We start from the raw sequence: 20,526 nt of genomic DNA, 5'->3' as shown, positions 1-20,526 counted from the left end.
GAGAGACTTTATGAGACATCAGACCAGCCAGCACCTCGATCTTGGACTTTCGAGCTTCTAGACTGTGGACCTTTTTGGAGCAACTGGGAACTTAGGTTCTTTTGCTTGTTCCTTTCATCTTTGTGTGGAGCTTTGTCTTAAAGTTCCCATCATCTAGGATCTGGACAACATAGGGTCACCATCTGAATCCCTTCCTTGTCTTTACTAAGCGATTATACTATACAGGTCAGGGGTTCCATGGGAGAGGCCCAAGTATAGGGGCCCCACTGGCTGGTATCCTTTGATAGTATGCCTTTGATATGGAGAACCTGTGGCTTCTTGTCAGGTATTCAGTGCTATCCCAGTGCCTCCAGTCCCACAGGCTCCTTTCAGGCCTCTGAGGGGGCAGAAGCAATGTCTAGTTTGACCCTTAAGCCTCATACCTCTATCAGGGATTAAAACTGAAGATCTTCGTGTACTTGCCATAGCACCTACCATAGAGTGCATACTGAAATGTATGAATGAGGGAATGAATTAAGGATTTTTAAATATACCAAGGTCATTTATTCTGTTAGAATTGCTTTTATACAAACTGATGAGGAACTTAGGTTAAAAAAAGTTTTTTGTCAGTAATGCTGTCTGTGACTCAGTTTTTTTAAAGCATTAGTAATAGTGAATTATGGCCTATATATAACACCAAGACATTTTCATAAGTTCTTTTCCTCTTTTCTTGTGCCAAGTATCCATTCAAAAGCCTTGGCCTAGTATAGTAAGCAAGATGCAGTCAATTTGGACAAGTGAAAGTGAGCCTTCTCTAATTTAAAATGCAATGTGAACATGTATTTTGAGGAGAGGTGCCTAGATTTTATATGGTTAACTTGTAAGACAGAAATTTACTTGCTCTATAAGAATTTAATCTATTAAAGAAAGCAAGTCTAAGGAATGCTTTTTTTATATACCTAATGTTAGCTTTTTCCAGCTTCTGTAAAAACTTGGTATGTTCTGAGTTTAGTAATTTCCATATAATGCAGCATTTCTTAAAAGACATACACTTAAAGAAAAAAGGTACCCGCAAATTGTTCCAGAAAGAACTCTCCTTTACTAGCAACAAGGCAGGAATTTACTAGGCCATCATTACAGACAATTCATTTCTTGTGTTTTGGTATAAGTTGCCTCTAAAAAAATACCACTGACAAATAGTACTGTGCTTTGAAATTATAATGTAAAAATGACACAAACTACCATGTGTTTAGCTCATACTACCTACCTGGGATCAATTTTGTATTACCTTCATTCTATGGACAAGAAAGTCCAGGCTTTGAGACTTCCTAATATCACTCACAAGAAAGTGTTGGAACCAAAAATACAACACAGATGTATGGTTCCAAAGCCTCTGCTATTAGGAGCATATGTAAAATAATAAAAAGTACTGTTGTGACCAATGTGATATTCACCTAAAACAGCTGTCCTAGGCTTAGCATTGTGTATGGCACAGATTAAGTAATTAACCAGGTAAACATTGGTTGAACTGAATTAGTTTGATCATTTTATCCTTTGAACTTGTCTTTGGGATGGGAAAGGCTTGTCTGGGGTAAGAGCTCTGAGGTATTACTTACATTCAGTAAGTTGCACATACTTTATTAAAGTGTACAATTTAATAAGTTTTGACAGATGTGTACATCTGTGAGACCATCACCTGGGATGGGAAAACTTAAGGGCTGCAAATAAAGATGATCTCAATTCGGCCATAAGATGATTCAGTCAAAGGAAATCCATTAGTACTGCGTGAAAGTGAGAGCTAAAGGTCGGCTCCGAGCTCCTTACCTGATAGGGTCCCTGCCAGGTTCACTCCTGGGTTAAAATCTAAGGGCTACTCCGGCCGCGCTCGGGAAGCAGGCCTAGCTGGCGCCCCAACCTCGACCGGGATTTTCTTCCGCCTTCTCCAAACCCAACTTCGGAACCTGTCTGGAGGAGCCAAGCTCCAAGGTCCGCACTCACACCCAAGGCAGGAAGCGCGTCACCGCCCAACTCCAGAAGACCCAGCCTCTCGAGGGTTTCCGTGACATTTTTGGCTCCCGGCGTGCAAAGCGCGCCTCCCGGGGAGGCGGAGTAGTAGAGAGGGCTGCCGGGAAGGCGGAAGTGCGAGAATTTCCGGTCGCCGTGAGTGTTCGGACTGAGAGTGTGTGATCTTTTTCAGGTGAGTTTGGTACTTCTTGTGTTCGGTAAAGCCTAGGACTTCGGGCTCAATTCTGCTTCTCGTAGACAGTTTTGTCTCAAGCCTTATCCTTTTCTTGGCAAGGTTAAGCCCGGCCCAGAGACGAAAGCGTCCCTCAGGAGCGAGGGTGTCTCATGGTCTTAGTGGCGGCTTTCGGGCTTCTTGGTGCTCTGTGGGAATTGGAATCCTTTGTCGTTCGGACTCTCTCAGGTTAACCTCGGCCTTCACGGTTGTTTACTGCACTCCTTCTGTCCCCGCCGCTTGCAGAGCTTGAGTTGTTGCAAACGGAACGGAGTAAGTTTGTGATTGCTGGCCTCCCCTAAAATATCACTCCACTAGTCATTGATTCAACAAATTTTTATTTAACCTTTACTATGTGCAAAGAGCTGTGTATTGGGAGATCTAACGGTGAACAAGACCTGTTTAAGCCCCGGCCATGTGGAGGTCACAGTCCACTGGGGATGACAGAAAATAAATAATTTCAGACTGCAACATGTATTAAAAGGAATGAAAAGGATAATACGATGGAGAAAAAGAAGAGGGGTTCTTACAAGGTCAGAGAAGACCTTTTGGAGATACTGAAGTAAAGGAGCGAGCCCTGAGAAGAGCAGTTCTCAGACATAGGAAAGCAAATGTAAAGATATTAAAGTGAACATAGTTTGGACTCCCCCCCTCCCCAGTCGTGTCTTAGTGATTTATATATTAGTTATTTATATAACTGCTTTATTCATGTGTAACTAATACAACAAACTACACGTGTTTAAAATGTGTAATATAAGCTTTGACATGTGTATACAAACAAATCCACCAGCACGATCAAGATGGTATTATAAATCGCTCCCAAAAGTTTCCTCTTAAACTCTTTACGATCTCTGTAATCCCTTCTTTCCCACACCTCATCACATCCCCACATTTGTCCCTACGATGTCATTGATTGGACTGTTTTCAGATGTAGTTGGCACTTGGAGGTGAGGTGGAGGGTGAGATGAGAGTCGAGGAGGGATCAGGTCACAACCTTGTAGATCTCAAATATAGGAGGTGGGAAGTCATTAAAGAATTACAAAAAAGGCAGTCATGTGCAGAGTTTTTAAAAGTTCATAGTAGCCACCTTGTGGAGGACTTGGGGCTGGAACTAAGGGCTGGAGAGAAAGCAAGAGTGGAAATAGACAAGTTTAAAATAGCGAGATTGACTTGTGGATAATGAAGACGGGTGGGTGTCTTTTAGGATTGAGAGAAATCAAGAATAAAATATTTATAAAAGCATTTTGTAATTTGTTGGTTATTGCATAAATGTAAGGTGATAATGCTCTTTGCATTTTGGGGGACATTAAATTTCTGCATCTTGTATGGAAACTCCAGAAACTTTCCGAATTGGCTTCACTTACAGTTTGCCAGTGACCACTGGGAGTTTGATTTGGCGTTTTTAATTACTTAACAGCCGTTTATGCCATGTCGATCCTCACACGAGTTGCACATGAAGCTATCATATCATGAACATAGAGGGGAGTTTTACCTTCCATTTGTTCATGTTTTGTAGTGATACCTTCCGATCTGGTTTTCCAAGCATTTGCCCCCCTCCCTTTTTTTTTTTTTTTTTTCAGTAAACATTTGGTTTTGAATATCTTTGTTAACTTTTCAGATAAAATATGGCTAAAAGCTTGCGGAGTAAGTGGAAAAGGAAGATGCGTGCTGAAAAGAGAAAAAAGAATGCCCCAAAGGAGCTTAGCAGACTTAAAAGTATTCTTAAAGTAGATAGTGATGTTTTAATGAAAGATGTTCAAGAGATAGCAACTGTGGTGGTTCCCAGGCATTGTGAAGAGAAAACCCAATGCATGGTGAAAGATGAAAAAGGTAAGTTTATGTGCTTCGTTTAAAGAAAAAAATTATATCTGCTTCCTTTTGGGACTCTTCTCCCCATTTTGACTGTCTTTCGGTCATTTCCATACATGCTTCTCTACAAACCTCCTGCCATGCCCACATTATTCTTTGGAAGTTTATAGTGCAAATAGAGATTCTATGCTAAACTATTTTAAAACCAGGTCATGTGAATAGGCAGTTTGGGGATATTCAGAGTGGGCCTCTGATGCCTATACAATAGCCTAAGTGTCTCAGAAATAGACAGTACAATAGAAGTAGATAAACCTGTACACACCTTCATTGGAAGGTACATAATTCAGTCAAGGACTAGGCAGGATAAAAGCAATCTTTCTTCATTTTACCCTTTGCAAGATATAGTTCCCATTCTAAGAGTCCTACACCCTTATCCTGAAATTCAGAGTTTCCTTGTATTTGATCTTGATAGATTCTAGGGACCTCTATGTCTTAGTCATAGTCTAAAGTTAGAGGCTATATATAATGCTAGTTTCAGTATGGGAAAAGACTTATTGGTTTTCACATCCCTAATACACCACTTTGACAACAAACTAAATTAAGCACTCACAGTACCTAGGCTCTTAAAATAGAAGTATATTTATGTGGTGTCTAGTGGTCAAGGAAGAGAGCAGCATTCCTCAACCTTCCAATCCAAGAAGTTTCCCATTCCTCAAAATGATCATTTCTTATCTTCTCTTCCCATTCCACCCCACTCCCACCCCCTATGAATGAAAATTACAAGAAGCTTTACACTTCACCGTCTTTGAAAAATTGTGGCAATCTATAGAAAAACCCTTATCTTCCCACTATCCAAGTCTATAAGAATTTGAATATATAGTCTGTTTTCCCTCTTGTTAATGATCTCAAAGCCCAGTTTCTTCATGTGTATTCTGAATATTTTTCATTCTCAAGGACTACTCATGCATCTTACTCATCAGTCTGTCTTCTCTGCTGGGTCATTCACAGCAGCATGAATGTGTTCTGGGATGTGTCATCTCAAAAAAAAAAAAGAAAAATCTTTCCCTTGATCTTACATTTCTCCCAATCTGTCACTTTATTTCAGCTCTCCTTGCAACTTCTTAACACTTGCTGTCTCTTTCCTCACATGCTCACTACTTGCGCCCATTTACTCTTTCGTTATTGAGGTAAAATTCACATAACATGAAGTTTGCCATTTTAAAGTGTACAATTCAGTAGCATTTAGTACATTGATGATGATGTCCAACCATCGCCTCTATTTCCAAAACAATTTCATTACCCTAAAGGGAAACCTCATACTCATGAAGCAGTCTCTCCCTCATCACCCTCTCCCTAGCCTCTGGCAACCACTAATGTGCTTTCTGCCTTTTTGAATTTACCTATTCTGGATATTTCATATAAGTGGAATCATATATATGAACTTTCGTGTCTGACTTTTTTCACATAGTGTAATGTTTTTGAGGTTCGTCTACGTACAAGTTTGTATCAGTACTTCCTTTTTAAAGCTTAATAATAGCTCATTTTATGTATGTACCACATTTTGTTTATCCACTCATTCATTGGTTGATGGACATTTGAATTGCTTTGACCTTCTGGTTATTTTGAATAGTGCCGCTGTGAACATTTGTGTATGAGATTTTGTTTTCAGTTATTTTGGGTATATATGAGTGGAATTTCTGGGTCATGTAATAAATCTGTTTACTGTTTACTGTTTTCTGCATTAGTCACACCATTTTACATTCTTCCCAGCAATGTGCAAGGATTCCAATTCTTTCCCATACTCATTAGTACTTGTTATTTCCTATTTTTAAAATTATTACCCCATCCTAGTGGGTGCGAAGTGGTGTTTCATTATTGTTGAGCATATGGCTTGTTGGCCATTTATATATTATCTTTGCAGATAGATCTATTCAAGTCCTTTGTCCCCTTTTAATTGGATTGTCTTTTTGTTGCTGAGTACGAGGTTTTTTTTTTTTAATTTCAGAACTAATTTTATTGCAGTGAGTTAAAACATTTTTAATGTATACAATCTCAAGGTCATATACTCTGGAGACTAGAAACCCATTTACTTTTAAGTCTCGGATTTATCCTCTAATTTTCTTTTCTCTCCTGTCTTCTGTTTCTTTTATTATATTTTCTGATTTCCTCAACTTTATCTCCTAGTTCTTGTGTTGAGTTTAGTTTTGCTTTATATTTTTAATTTCCAAAATTTTTTCTTATAGTATTCCTTTATTGTAGGCCGTGGTTCTTAATGGATACATACTTTCCGTGATATCACTGCTAGTATTCATTACAGTTTCTTTTAGAAATTTTGATCTGCTCTGCATTGCCTACTTTGCGCTTGGGTTATCGTCCTCCCTCCCATTCCTTTTATTTTTGTTTGTTTTGGTCCCTCTCTTTCATGTTAGAGACTTCTCCAATGTCTGAAGATCAGTAGTTATTTAAAAGTGAGGCATGAAAATGATGGTTGGAAGCTTGGGTGGGCAGGGAGCAAGGTGTGGAGGAAGGCTTATCAGCTGTTGGACTTGCAGAATGATTGGATTGGTCCTTGGAGATTTTATTGTGGGACATCTCTTATCTCAGAACCTGCTGGTGTTTTTTTTCTCTTCTGTCATTCTCAGAGAGGAATTCTCTCATCTCCAACCTAGGGGAATGTCTGACTGTCCTCATTTTTGATGTATTTCAGGAGCTAAATGAGGATGGAACTGATGGTGCTGGAGTCTTCCCATTTAGTAATCTACTGGTTTTTATTATGCGTCCTCATTTCTGCCCTCAAGTTCATGTTTCCCCATATTTCTACTTCTTCAGCCCAATTTCTCAAGCCACAAATCTAGTAGTTATCTTTTTTCCCCCCTAGTAGTTATCCTTGATCCCTCTTTTCTTTATCTCTCACATCTAAACCATTAAGATATCTTGAGTATCTACAAAATACATCAATAATTTATCCATTTTTCTCCTGCTTTTTATGCTTTCACTTTAAATGACCATTGGCTCTTTTTGAACCAAGGTAGTAGCCTTTTTATTTCTTCAGCTCTTGTTACCTTCCGATTCATTTCTAATCTATCAACCTGTATTATATCTTTAGAACATAAATTAAATTACATCATTTTCCTGCTTAAAGCACCTCATTGTCTTTCCATGTGCTTACCAGAGTCTACCAGGTCCTATTAATCTGGTTCTGGCACCTCTCTTTAAAATGTTATTTACCATACACTAAAGTTTGCTTTATTATTCACCCCTCAACACAGCATTATAAATACTCCATGAGAGCAAAGAGCTCATTTGGACCACTATATTCCCAGAACTTAAAATAGCCCTAAAATGGTAATTCAGCAACTAGTTATTGAATGGCTAGTATATGCCAGGCACTATTTTAGCTACTGTGGAAACAATGATGAGTATCAGAGACATGGCCTCCATCTGAATGCGATTTACATTGTATTGGAGGAGACAGAAAGTACACCAGATAAATGTATTAATAAAATGTCAGGTAGTAGAGATCATGGAAGAAGACCTTGTATACCCTGATAAGTTCCCAGGGAGGGACATTCTGGGCATGTCCTTCACAATCGATAAGGTTGGTGATAGATGTACCACAGCATGGTTGCGCTGAACTTCCTGCCAAGTCTCCTGTTAGTAGACCTGGATCTCTGTATTATCTGGATAGAAAAGTGGGGTAGCCATAGGGTACATCCAGTTCTTTCTTCTCTGTTGTCTGCCCATCTCTGTCATCACAAGCCTGCTGCTTAACTTCTACACCTCTTGCAAGTTCACTTTGTTAGAAGTGGCTGGTCATCCCTAATCAGCTTCTAAGGCTTGTCCATTAGATGTGTGAATATACCTCTTATTGGCTCAGCTATCTTATTTAGCTCAAGAAAACACAGTCTGAGAAATGTTCTTGTAACTCACATTTGCTCAGAACCATACACTTAACCCCTAATGCAGTAACTCAAAGCCATACATCCTAAATGTTTCCTGTTTAACTTTTGCTATTCCAAAGAAGGACAATCATGACAACATTCTTTAGAAAGTTTCTTAGTGATTAAATAGATAATGTCTCTAGTTCTCACAAATGTCTTTCATGGTTATAGGAACAAATGGCAGCACATGTGGGATTCCATTGAATGTATTATAAGGGATTTTCAGAGTATTAGAGCAATCTGCAAATAAGGAATTTTTTTTTTCTTTTGTAGTTTCAGACCATTTTCAGTTCTGATGTTCTTATTACATTAATATGCTTTTTCACAGGGTTATCATTTGTGAGTATTAATAGTTTTTTCCATTTTTTATTCAGATGACATGAAAATGGAGACTGATATTAAGAGAAACAAAAAGAGTCTTCTAGACCAGCATGGACAGTACCCCGTATGGATGAATCAGAGGCAAAGGAAAAGGCTGAAGGCAAAGCGAGAGAAAGGGAAGGGGAAGAACAAAGCAAAAGCAGTGAAGGCAGCAAAGGGTTTGGCCTGGTAGACTCTTAAAAACTTGAAAAATGCCACATGGGACAGATCTTTGATTAGAATGTATACACTGATTTCAGCTTCCACTAAATGAAAACTTTGTTTTCATATTTCAGTTTGGCCTTTTTCTTCAATTCAAACCCAACATAACTCCTCAAATTTATTTTGGGAACTTGAATAAAATATTTTCTTCCATGAATGAAAGCTATACTGATATTTTAATTGGATGTTATCCAATATGCAAGGATTATCAGACATCAAAATTCTATCAGATGTTAATGTGATTGGTCTTCATAAAGAGACATTATATTGTCAAATTCAAACTAACTCAGATTTAAAGAAAACTTATGTTATTTTAAAATATAAGATCAGTGGATCTTATAAGCTGCATGTTTGGAATTTCAAATTTGTATAAATAGAATAAAAGGTACTTTGTCTAGATCTTGAACATCTTTTCTTTCATATATCCTTAAGATTTTCTAGTAGTAGAGAAGACCATATTCTTTTAAATTTTTAGGTAGAATATTAATATGTACAAATTTATACGCTCCATTTTAAGGAGGTTAGAACATCATGGGAACTGGGTAAATGTCAGTTTTTATATTATGTAGCTAATGCAACATTTCACAGAGTAAGATCCTCAATCAATTTTTTTTAGGCGCATGGTGAAAACACATTTTGTGGTCGCCTCAATTTGGAGGATGCTACAGACTTGAAGATTCACAAAAAGTATTAGCTTAGTATAGTTTTATAGAGATCAAGCAATAAAGAAACCTCTTCAACTTTGACTCTGAAACTAGTGTTCTGAGGAATAGACTATACTGTTGGAAATGCTGAGATAGTGAAAGGATTTTTGTTAAATCTGTCTTGCTACGGTTTACTAATTTCACTCTTATGTTTACTTTTAAGTAATTTAAATTTAGTGTTCACTCTGAAATTTCACTGTAATTATATTAGCCATCATATGTTCACTGAACAACAAACATTTATTGAGTGTCTACTGTATGCCAGGGACTTTTCCAGGTACTAGGAACACAGAACAAGTCAAGCTGTCAGCCCTTATGGGCGTCTATTAAAACGAGGCTGTTAACTTCAGGGGAAAACCAAGTTAAAACTGAGATCTATTAGAATAAGGTCACTTAGTTATCAGGACACAAGTTTTGTGCCAGGCACACTGCTAGTCTGGAACATAGAGATAAATAGGACATGACCTAAATCTTTTAGGAGTTTTGAATCTATAAAACTTAATGCCAGTAAAATCTTTAAATTATTTTACGTAAGCCTTTTTTCAATTTACTTGGTGGTTAGTTAACTGAAAAGTTAGTGGTTAATTTGTGTATGTGTGTGTGAGCAGTCATCTGATTTTTAAAAAGATACAACAAATTTTAAAATGTTACAAAAATATTTTTAAAATATCAAAAAGTAACCATACTCACCTCATGATAGAGAAAATGGGTGAATAGAATAATAATTCATGCTGTACCACGTTTAATAAACTGGCCACAGAAAGTCGGTTGAAGGAAAGCAGAGGAACTTTAACTTTGTCTTTTAGGAATTAGAACCAAGGGGCTACATTATCATCTGGCATCCACTCAGTGTTGTACCTATGGTTAGAAATGTGTATTATGGGAACTCCAGGATCTTCCTGATTCTTCCTTTGAGGTCCTGGTCAATGGTGGCCACAGTATAACACTTAATGCTGAGTTACTGTCAGTACTAAGCAGTCATCTGCATAGGATCCTTTGTGCATGGTAATCATTCAAATCTTGGATCCTTGGTGATCATTAGAACCACTCGATACTTCTGCCCCATTACACAACACAGTTATACGAGGAATACACTTGGCATAGACAGTCCATTGTTGACTGCACTAAGTCCAGTTTGGCTTTAATAGAAAGTTGTTAAAATTGGTATCAACCAGGATGTGGTAAGGTAGGCCGAGCTGTGTGTCATATTGGGAAAATAAGCAAGAAGAGTGTTGGGGGACTTCTCTTTCCTTGAGAGTACTGGGATCTTTTCTTTGTTTTTAGGTTTTAATCTATCCTTTAAAGTTCTGATCTCTGAGACTAAGCATTTGCTTCATGTTCTCATACATTCTTGTTTTCTTTTGCTTTCCCATGTTCATGTTGCATTCTTGTTTCTTTTAGTGGCTAATTTTTAAATACTTAAAATAAGTTTTCTCAAAGAAGCTAATAAAAGATATGAGTTGGAAAATAAATGTTATCCATGGCCCTTTTTGCCTTTTGGTGGTGTTATGAACAAATACTTTATCAGGAAAAGTAAATATATAAATGTTTATTCACGAAATAAGTTGCTCACCTTGTCCAATTAAGGCACTGACAATATCAGCCTAAATATACTAGCCAAATTTGTTACCTTTTTTTTTTCTTTAAATAGGTATTGTCTACACCAGTGATGTTATACACTTGATGTTTATTTAAATTTTGGCAGCATCGTCAGGTATTTTTTAGCTGGATTTTCTTTAAGTTGAGGTCGGAGACCAATGCCAGGAGTATGTTCATATTTTCTGTTGCTGGTAACCTCTAATTTGACTCCAGTGGTAGTAGCTTTGAGCTTTCATTTAGGGCCTCCCAATGATTATTGGTATATTCACTTAAGTTGGTTCGGTCAGGATTTAACTTAAAAAAATAAAAATCAAAACACTGCTGTCAAAAAACTTACTTGGGAAACATGTTCTCAAGTGTCCTATGGCTTCTGGAAAAGTGGCTTGAAGAGAGATTGTCTTGCACTAGGTTGTGATTGGGTCCTCTAAGTCTCTCAGTTTGTGTACTGCACTGCAAGCAAGGTTCTTCCCATCTCCAAATTTTGGTGGGAAATTTAGACTGGCATTCCAAAATGAACGCAGGGGTATGATTACTTTTTGTTGCTCTATTCCTAGAGATTATAAATTAAAAAGTATAGCAGAGTCCTTTAAATGAATAACTTATTTTAAAAAATTCCGTCATCCTTGTTAGATTGATGTTTTCCAGGGAATTGATGTAAAACCACCAGGTGGAGCTAAAGCTAATCCCCGAAACATTTTTGGAATTAAGTTGAGAGAGCTGAATCTCATTAAGAAGTGAATGTAACATTTCATTTTTTTAAGAAATTAAATTTAAAATTAAAACATTTAAAGTTAATCAAAAATTGCTTTCATTTATTGGTTGCTTTGTATGTCAGGCCTTGGTCTAAATTATTTAATCCTAACTCTTCAAAGTATTAACTCATTCAAATCCTATGAGTTTGGTACTAATTATCTCTATTACACAGGAGGAAACTGAGGCATGCAGGCCATATAACTAAAACTGGGAGAGCCAAGATTCAAATTCAGACAGGCTCCAGAGCCTGTAGTCTTACCATGCCACTCTGCCTCTAAAGGATGTGCAAACTTGCTAAGAGATGCAGGCTCAGGATCAGATAAAGAGCAGCTTTCAGTAGAGAAATGATTCTCAAATCTCTGGGCCTACACCAGACTAGAGTCCTCTAGGTAGCACTCCCTTGGAATGGGCTGATCCAATCCCAAAGGTGTGGCCCAAGATCAGTGCTGCCCAAGCTACTAATCAGAGAAGAAATGTGAACTGCAGTTGAAGCATCAAGTAAGTAGTGGTTTTGACCCATCTTTTTTTTAATGTCACATTGATGTAAGTACATTTTCCCCCACTAGTTCACATGCTGTCTAGAACAAATATGTAGCAATATATATTTGCTTATTAGAAAATTTGGATATTTTCAAAATTTGAATCTATACACCTTGGATATGATTTGTAGGATACAGAGAAGAAAAAAATAACAGTTACGAATGATTTAAATATCTGGAATGGACTGAGTAATGATGGTGAGGGATAGTGGTGTGTGGTTTAGACTAATGAAGTGCTAGCCACAAAATAATATAAATGGGAGAAATCTAAAGAGACTTCAAGGAATTCCCAAATTTATAAATATTACAGTTGAGATGCAGAGGTTGGACCATTGACTAAGCTTACCAGCTAAGTGACTAACTTCTGATGGACCCTGGCAGAGTGATTCAGATTCATGTTAGCACAAAATAGAATTCTTTTTCCTTATATTTGCCAGCATATAAAAACACTGTGTGGCAGACATACCAGTTTTACAAAGTGATGTTGCAGGGGTGGAGAGCGGGGAGCTGTTAAATACTCATGCTTAAGGTCAGGTTTGTGCCTGCTTACAAAACAAACAAAAACCCCTAAATTTTACATAGTTGAATACCCAGTGTCTTCACCCATTTTAGAGCAGGAGAAAAATACAATGTAATGTCAAATAAGACTCAATTGGCAGAATAATAGTGATAACAACTAATGCTGTGGGATCAATACTCATCTCTCTATTTTCAGACGAGGAAACAGTTTTGAAGAGGTAAGTAAATTTGTCCAAAATCATATTAACTGTTCAATAGTAAGCATAGCTGTTCCAGAGTATAGAATGAATGCTTCTTATGGGAAGCTTCAGAGAGAGACTTTGATTCAATCTAAAGAATAACCTAACCAGGATGTTGGAAGCACTACCCTGTTAAGCTAAGACTGGACAGCCTCTTGGTTGGAATGTAGTAGAACAGATTTAAACATTGTACAGTGGTCCCCTTTTTCCACAGGGGATACAATTCAAGACCTCCGGTGGATGCTTGAAAGTAGATAGGCCGAACCCTAGATACACTGTTTTTTCCTGCATCCATACCTATGATAAGTTTAATTTATAAAATAGGCAAAGAGATTAATAATAAAATAGAACCATTAAACAATACATGTGACTCTTAAACAACATGGGTTTGAACTGCGAAGGTCCACTTAATACAGACTTTTTTCAATAAATACACAGCCCTTCTTATCCCTGGGTTTCATATCTGCAGATTGAACCAACCACGGATCAAAAGCAGTATTTTCTGATCCTCAGTTGGGGATTCAAGGATGCAGGGGGCCAACTGTATGCATTCTTCTACACCTGTTTATATAAGGGACTTAAGCATCCACAGATTTTTGGTATCGAGGGATGTCCTGGAACCAGTCCTCTTCAGATACCAAAGTACAACTGTAGTTATGTTTTGGGGAGTCAAAAGTTATACGTGGATTTTCAACTGCCTGAGGTGTGGTGGTCAGCATCCTTAACTTCCGCATTGTTCAAGGGTCAAGTGTATGCTCTAATAAAAGTTATGTGTGTGTGGTCTCTCTCAAAATAACCTTATTGTACCGTTGTCCAGTGCGGATGTGCTGGACAAAGAGAAGTTCATGTTCCAGGCGGGATGGAGCAGGACAGTTGGAGTTTTCATGATACTACTCAGAATGAATTGTTTATTTCATTTTTCATTTAATATTTTCGAACCGCAGTTGACTGCGGGTAATGGAAGAAAGTGAAACGTCGAATAAGGGAGGACTACTGTACTTGGGCTTGGGATTGAAAGCTACTAAAGTCTTTTCCAGCCAAGAAATGCCTTGCAGGAAGTTGTCATGTCTGACATGTATTGTGCTTGTTTTGCTCTATATATTCTTTTGGCACTACATGATTGCAGACTTAAGTATCTTTTCGGTGGAAATAATAAAATCTGAAATCTCCTTAAATTTGTTAATATTAAGTCTGGTATTCATTCCACTAAGTTCCACTTTAAAGTATGGAAAAACGTTATAAACATCTGCTTTAAACAATGAATGGAGTAAAGGCCTCTGCATTTTAATTTAAAGAATGGCATAGTTTTATAATACATTAAGTTTATAATATGCAGAATGTATTTAATTTCCTAAAGCGATGACTTATCTTGGCATTATGCTATCTTATGAAACACTTTCTCACTCTCACATTGTGTCTTTATAGTTTTCAATATCAGCAAAACCTTTAAATAGTCTTAGTTGGGTGTTGTGTGCCATTATACAGTAACTGCTAGTACATATGGTATTTCTGATCCATGTAATAAAGTACATTTGTCATGTATCTCGTGATCTGCATACCTTTCAGCTGTTACTTCATAAATCTGTTCCATCGGAGAACTGCTTTGTGCAGCAATGGTTGAAGCTGCTTTTAATAAACTAATATTTTGTGTTTCATATATAATCAACAGGGAGTATTATAGACTTGTGCCTCTGTGGAGAAACATTCCACTAAACTTCTTTTCTCTTGACAATAATGGAAAAAAAATAGCTTGGGAAAAACACAGATGTTCGAGAACATATGTTGTTTGTTCCTAAAAGTCAGCTGAAGATCTTTTGTATCGCTCTAGGTTTTTGGTTTTTTTTTTCAATGCTTTAGAGAAGAAACAGTTTCAGATATGTGATGGGGAGAAGACAGTTACAAATTTCATTGAGAGACCAACATTGAGTGCTATTTGTCAAAATTCTAAAATGCTTCACCTTGTTCACAAAGGGGTGATATTCTTGAGCTGAGCTGTGGGCAGTTGGCCAAAGACTGGCCATTCCCACATGCTTCTCTACTCAGACATAAGCATTTTGCTCTTGTTTTAGTTTTTCTTCTGTCCCAAACTTCAAACTAACAGTGTCTTCCAAAAAAAAGCACAGGTATTTAATAATTCGGGTAATCCCTTGAGTAATTGCACAGTGGCTATTTTTCTTCAGCTGTAGAAATTTGCTCCATGAGTCAGTTCTCCACAGACTAGGCAATTGGTTATTGATAACTGTATAGGATATTCTTGGAAAATGCTTAAGAAAAGGAAGCTATATGCCTAAGATGAAGTTGGTATGGATGTCCTTTATAAGTCTATGAATCTTTAAGAAGAGTTACCATAAAGGGAATGGGAACCAGCTGTTCAAATCTCCACTGAGGAAATGGGTTTTAACTGTAGCAGAAGGGATTTGAGTTAAATGTAAAGAAGAGCTTTCTTGAATGTGAGTGTTATTTAAAGCCAGGTATGGATTGAAAAGAAGCTGCTGAATTGTCTCTGGAAGAGAGAGAGAGAGAGTGCTAGAGAAAGAAATGGACATGGGCAGAGACTGGGAGGTCCCCACTTATTTGAGATGGCTTAAATGTAATTCCACTTAATGGTTATGAGTCCTTCATTCTCTTTCCTCACACATCTCAGGTTAGAGGTTTAAAAGGTCAGAACTGAAGAGTATACTTTAGTTATGAGAGCTAAAGCGCCAGAGGACCTCTAGGTCTGGAGGTCCTTTTGATGTAATTCTTAATTGAAAGGAAATGCTAAGGTGTGACCAGTGGATGAGGAAATTGACCCGTGGTTAATTTTCCACTCTCGTCATTAAAGACCAGTGTACACACTGAGCTCATCGTGTCAGGGAGGAATTTGACATTGAGCAATTTCTGGAATGGCAAGCAGTAGGCTGAGACCGCTTAGACGTAGGTTTGAAGGGCTGGGGAATGGGTATGGCCATGTCACTGCTGGGCATGTGCCAACTATATATTTTGACCAGGAAATCGCCTGTAAGACTAAAGAGTTGTGGGTCAAATGTGGCACTTTAAATTCCAGAGAGCATAGACTGAAAATTGACCCTTTCTTTTTTCTTCCCTCCTGGCTGTCACCACCCTGCTCTGGGCCCCATTTGGTATACTCTTTTGCATGTCTCTTTTCTCTGCATCTTTTAAAATCTTTTTCTTTCAGTTGGCTTTTCTTGCATATTATTTTTTGTAAGTTTTTGTTTTAATAAAAAAGCTGTGAGTCAAACACTTTTAATTTACTTCTTAGGGGAAAAAAAAGCCCTGTACATTTAGTTATAAGTGCTTTTTATTTATAAATGACTCCCAGCGTTTTCTTTGTAGTCTAGTGACAATAGTAGAAACAGGTTTCCTGTTTCTATGCAGTTTCTCTTCATCACTTTGTCTTCTTTCTTCCTTTGCATTCCTCCTCCCACCACCAACACATACATACATACAAGCCTCTTCTGTGTGTGTATTACTTTAATTTCCTACTTGATCCCAAAGCATTACCTTTCTTTCATTCTCTACCTCCCCACTTGGCTCTTCCCCTTTCATCTCAGTCTTTCCACTCATTATGTTTTTCTTCCTCTTCCTTTTCACTTTCATTTCCTAACTAGATGCATGAATAGAAAATGTGCTCTATAACAGGGGCAGGCAGAAGGGCTGACCATGTGTTTTTGTAAATAAAGTTTTATTGGAACAGAGCCACGCCCACTTGTTTATGTATTGTCTACAGATTTGCGCTACAAAGGCAGAGTTGAGTGGTTGTGACAGACCATTCTTTGGACTGTAAAACTTAAAATATTTACTATCTGGCCTTTTAAGAAAAAGTTTGCTGCTTCCTGCTTTAAATATTTTCTGTGTTTATTAAATGAACCTTTTGTTCTTTATTTGGAAATTCAGGTAAGTTGGATCTGTTTTATGTCTCTCATCCCTGGTTAATGAAATTAGGTTTTATTTTATATCTGCAGGTCCCTCTAAATTTCTTTTTTTTTCTTTCTTTCTAAATTTCTTTCTTGAAGGCAGTCGTGTCCAAAAGAAGAAAGGCAATCAAACCCACCCTCATTAATTATCAAAGCAAGGCAGGTAACACCAGAGGGTTGTCGTGCACGCGCGCGCGCGTGTGTGTGTGTGTGTGTGTGTGTATGTTCAGATGGATTCTCTATCTTCCACCTGTGACTGGGCTGCTTTTAGTTTTTGGACAAAAAAATCATTTCATTATAAAGCTTTTCAAAAATCTCATAGCTAACTTTTTCTTTAAGTCTTTGAACCAGTTTTGCATATGTTAGATGCTGAAGAAAGACCTCTGTTTTAATTTAATATGGCACCTAGAATACTGACACATATGAAAGCATTCCAATTTAGTTTAATTTGGTGGGTGGTCTAGCTGAAAATGTTTTACTCAAATACACTTACAGGTTGGTTTCATTAACATGAAATTAATACAGACTAAAATAGTTATAGGATTTAAGGCTGAACAGTTTAGAGATCACCTACATTAACCCTGTACTTTTTTAACAGATGAGGAAACTGAGGTCCCAATTTTCCCAAGATATTAGAAGTTCATGACAGAGTCCAGGAGCCCAGGTCTCTACTTTCAGACAAATCTTTCTCGAAATCATAATGCGGTGACAACTAGTCACATAAACGATAACATTCTGACTAATGTCAAGATTAATTCTATTCTCTTCCTTTCTATAAAAAGAGGGGCTGTTAAATGAAACTATGGTGTGTGACTAGTGGTCTTTTCTGCAGTTCTATTTATGCTGTGGTTAATAACCAAAACTTTTCTATTAGTGCTGTGCCTCTTTGTTAGAGGCAGTATAATATCTTTTAGTTAAAACAAAACAACAAACCCCTTTTTCCTGTGCCCTCCATAAAAGACTGGATTGGTGGTTTTGTCTTTACTCTCTTCTCTCTCTTTTTTTTTTTTCTATCTTTTTTTAACCCTCTTCTAATTCACCCTGTGTAGTTGTCAATTTCTTTTTCTTTTTGTAACTTTTATTTTTTTTTGTAAAAATAACACATGTATTTTGTAGAAAAATTAGAAAACCCAGGAAAGTCTAAATGAAATACAATCATTCATAATCCAACCCAGAGAATATGTATATGTATGTATATTTCTATAATTGTCTTAACACTGTATAATTTTATATCCTGCTTTCTTAATTTTGTATCATGAGAATTTTTCCTATGCCACTGAAAATTCTTTAAAAGTGTCGTTTGATAAGTTCCCTCTTATTCTGTCTTTTGGGTAAACTATAAATTTTCTTATTTTACTATTTTGGGACATTTAAATTTTTTCCAAAATATTTTTTTGTTCTCAAAATACTTTTCTGTAATATTAATGACCTTACATGTAAATCCTTATCTGAGTGTATGCTTCTAGAAGAATTCTAGAAGAGTATGAACTCCACTTAAAAAGACTCCTGACCATATTGCCAAACCACCTTCCCAAAAGGCTGAAACAGTTAATCCTTCCAGGAGTGTGTGACTGCCCATCTGGGGCACACTTGGAGGACTGCAAATTAGCCTTTTAAAACATTCCTTTCAATATTTCACTCTCTAGCTAAGAAACTTCCCATGGCCGCAAGATCAAATCTAAACTTTTTAGTGTACACTCTTCCATTTCTTCACTTCCAACTGATTTCTCAGCCACTGCAGTCTGGCATTGGCCCCCATCTGTCTGCCTGGAGCTATTAAGGAAATAGCCCTGGATGAACTAAGTGTTAGGAAAAACTAGATTTCAAATCCCAGCCCTGCCACTTAGTAGTAGTATGTGACCTTGGGCAAGTGACTTAATTTCTCTGAGCTTGTTTCCAAAGCTTTACAATGGAAATAATAAAGCAAACCTTTATTTGTGGGGCTCCTGTGAAATAATATATGTAAAAAAATTTTTAAATCTGCGGAGCACTGTGTAAACATTAGGGGGTATATTGTTGAGACTACTCTTGGGGGTAGTGTGGTAGTTATTAGTGCTGTCCACCAAATATTTCTAATTCCCTTTAGGCTCATGATAGAATTTCACTGCCCCACTTCCCACTGGGGTGTGGCCACATGACTGACTTTGGCCAATGTGATATGAGAGGAAGTGGCATGTGTACTTACCTGCAAAATCTTTTAAGAGCTAGGCCTTAGCCACTCTGCCATCCCCTCTCCCATGGTGAAGATGGTTGCTCCATGAGCCTGGGTCCTGGAGAAAGAACATCCTTATGGAGAAGAATTCCCAGCCAACCAGTGATGGACACGTATCTCGAGCAAGAGTTAGGCCTTGCCTTTCTAAAGTCCGAGGTTTGGGAGTTGTTTGTTACTGCACTCTAACTTAGTTGTACGAGCCTAGTCTCAGTCCTTTCTCTGCAGCGTTCGATACTGAAATTCTTAAAATCCTCTTTTCCTTTGACTTGGTGTTGTTAGCACTCTTGGTGTTTTTCTCCATCTCTAACAACTCCTTTGTTTCCCTTGCATTCTCTTCCTTCGCTTTCAACTTAAATATGGATATAAGATGAGCTTCTGACCCCATCATCTTTTTTTTGGTGTATGCTTACCTTTGCCAGCTTTGTTTACTCTCATGGCTTTAAATATTATGTTTCTTTAACCCTCTGTGTTTGAAGAAGGTTTCCAGTTTGGGGATCCTTAGCGTCTACTTTTTTTTTTATGCCTCGAGGGCAGGAGCTCTAGACTGGAACCAGATGACTCTTGCACTTACCTACCTGTGAGAGAACCTCTCTGTGCCTCCGTTTCTGCATCTATAACATGAGGATAATTGTAGTTCCTACCTCATAGGTGGTTTTGAGGATTAGATAAGAAATCACATGTAAAACTCTTCTAGTGTCTACCTGGCACACAGTAGCTCATTATAAATAGTGGTGGTGGTTTTGTTCGTATACGTCTTCTTATCTCTCTCCTTCACTCTTCAAGTTCTACTTGCAGTTTCTGGTAAGATATGCTTAGAAATAGAAGCCCCATAAAAAGTATTTTGTTGTGGGTCTAACATAGCATTGATGTCTAATATCAGAGGTGAAAAATTGTTGCCCTCGCTCTGAAGATACTTTGTACAGTGTTCAATTTGTTTTCTGATTGAAGTATTGCCTTTGGGTGGGTCAGACAGATGCTTCTAGGTTCTCTGCTTCCTGTTGTTTTATACACAGTCGCCTCATTGACCTTGGGAGGAGATCTGCCTTCTGCAAACCTTCTCTACCCACACTCACCAGTCTCTCCCCTGCACACCCCTGGCGTATCATTGTCAGGGCATCTTGGCTTTCCCTAGCTTTTCCCCTAAGAACACAAAGAATCTCTCTCTTTTTTGTATTTTTTATTATGGTAAAATATACACAACATAAAATTTACTATTTTAACCATTGTTAATTGTACAATTTAGCGGCATTAAATACATTCACAATGTTCTGCAACCATCACCATTTTTCATTTCTAACTTTATCATCATCTCAAACCCTTTAAATAGTAACTTCCCAATCCCTCTTCCCCTAGACTCCAGTAACTGTTATTCTATTTTCTCTCTATGAATTTGCCTATTCTAAGTATACCTCACAACAGTGGAATTATACAATATTTGTCCTTCTGTGTCTGGCTTCTTTCACTTATCATAATGTTACAAGGTTCACCCATGTTGCA

At 37.6% G+C, this 20,526-nt stretch overlaps 2 protein-coding genes and 1 pseudogene across 4 annotated transcripts in view; 1 reads left to right on the top strand and 2 right to left on the bottom strand.

Annotated features, from left to right (window-relative positions):
- IRAK3 (interleukin 1 receptor associated kinase 3) overlaps positions 1–2,025 on the bottom strand; it is an 83,465-nt gene extending 81,440 nt beyond the window's left edge. The window contains exon 1 of one of the 3 annotated variants that reach the window (XM_039865926.1): positions 1,804–2,025. The gene's annotated coding sequence lies outside the window, so the exon portion shown is untranslated. The remainder of the gene's footprint in view (positions 1–1,803) is intronic. The other 2 variants (XM_039865925.1, XM_039865929.1) reach the window with 2 other exon arrangements.
- A 23-nt stretch (positions 2,026–2,048) lies between these two features.
- Positions 2,049–8,946, top strand: LLPH (LLP homolog, long-term synaptic facilitation factor). Its single transcript, XM_039865932.1, has 3 exons — positions 2,049–2,176; positions 3,834–4,045; positions 8,340–8,946. Exons 2-3 carry the CDS (start codon positions 3,841–3,843, stop codon positions 8,516–8,518), a joined length of 384 nt encoding a protein of 127 aa, XP_039721866.1. The 5' UTR covers positions 2,049–2,176; positions 3,834–3,840; the 3' UTR covers positions 8,519–8,946.
- An 898-nt stretch (positions 8,947–9,844) lies between these two features.
- Positions 9,845–10,847, bottom strand: LOC120605030 (rRNA-processing protein FCF1 homolog; annotated as a pseudogene).
- Between the last annotated feature and the right edge of the window lie 9,679 nt (positions 10,848–20,526).

Source organism: Pteropus medius, unplaced genomic scaffold (assembly GCF_902729225.1).
Source record: "Pteropus medius unplaced genomic scaffold, Ma_sr-lr_union100, whole genome shotgun sequence".
NCBI classification, from domain to species: Eukaryota; Metazoa; Chordata; class Mammalia; order Chiroptera; family Pteropodidae; genus Pteropus; species Pteropus medius.
The sequence above is the reverse complement of the archived record's forward strand: the minus strand, read 5'-3'. Positions and strand labels throughout refer to the sequence as shown.

Coding starts and splice junctions, on each gene's coding strand:
- LLPH (XM_039865932.1), top strand. CDS start 3,841: ATGGCTAAAAGCTTGCGGAGTAAGTGGAAAAGGAAGATGCGTGCTGAA. Junction 4,046..8,339: donor CATGGTGAAAGATGAAAAAG/GTAAGTTTATGT, acceptor TTTTTTATTCAG/ATGACATGAAAATGGAGACT.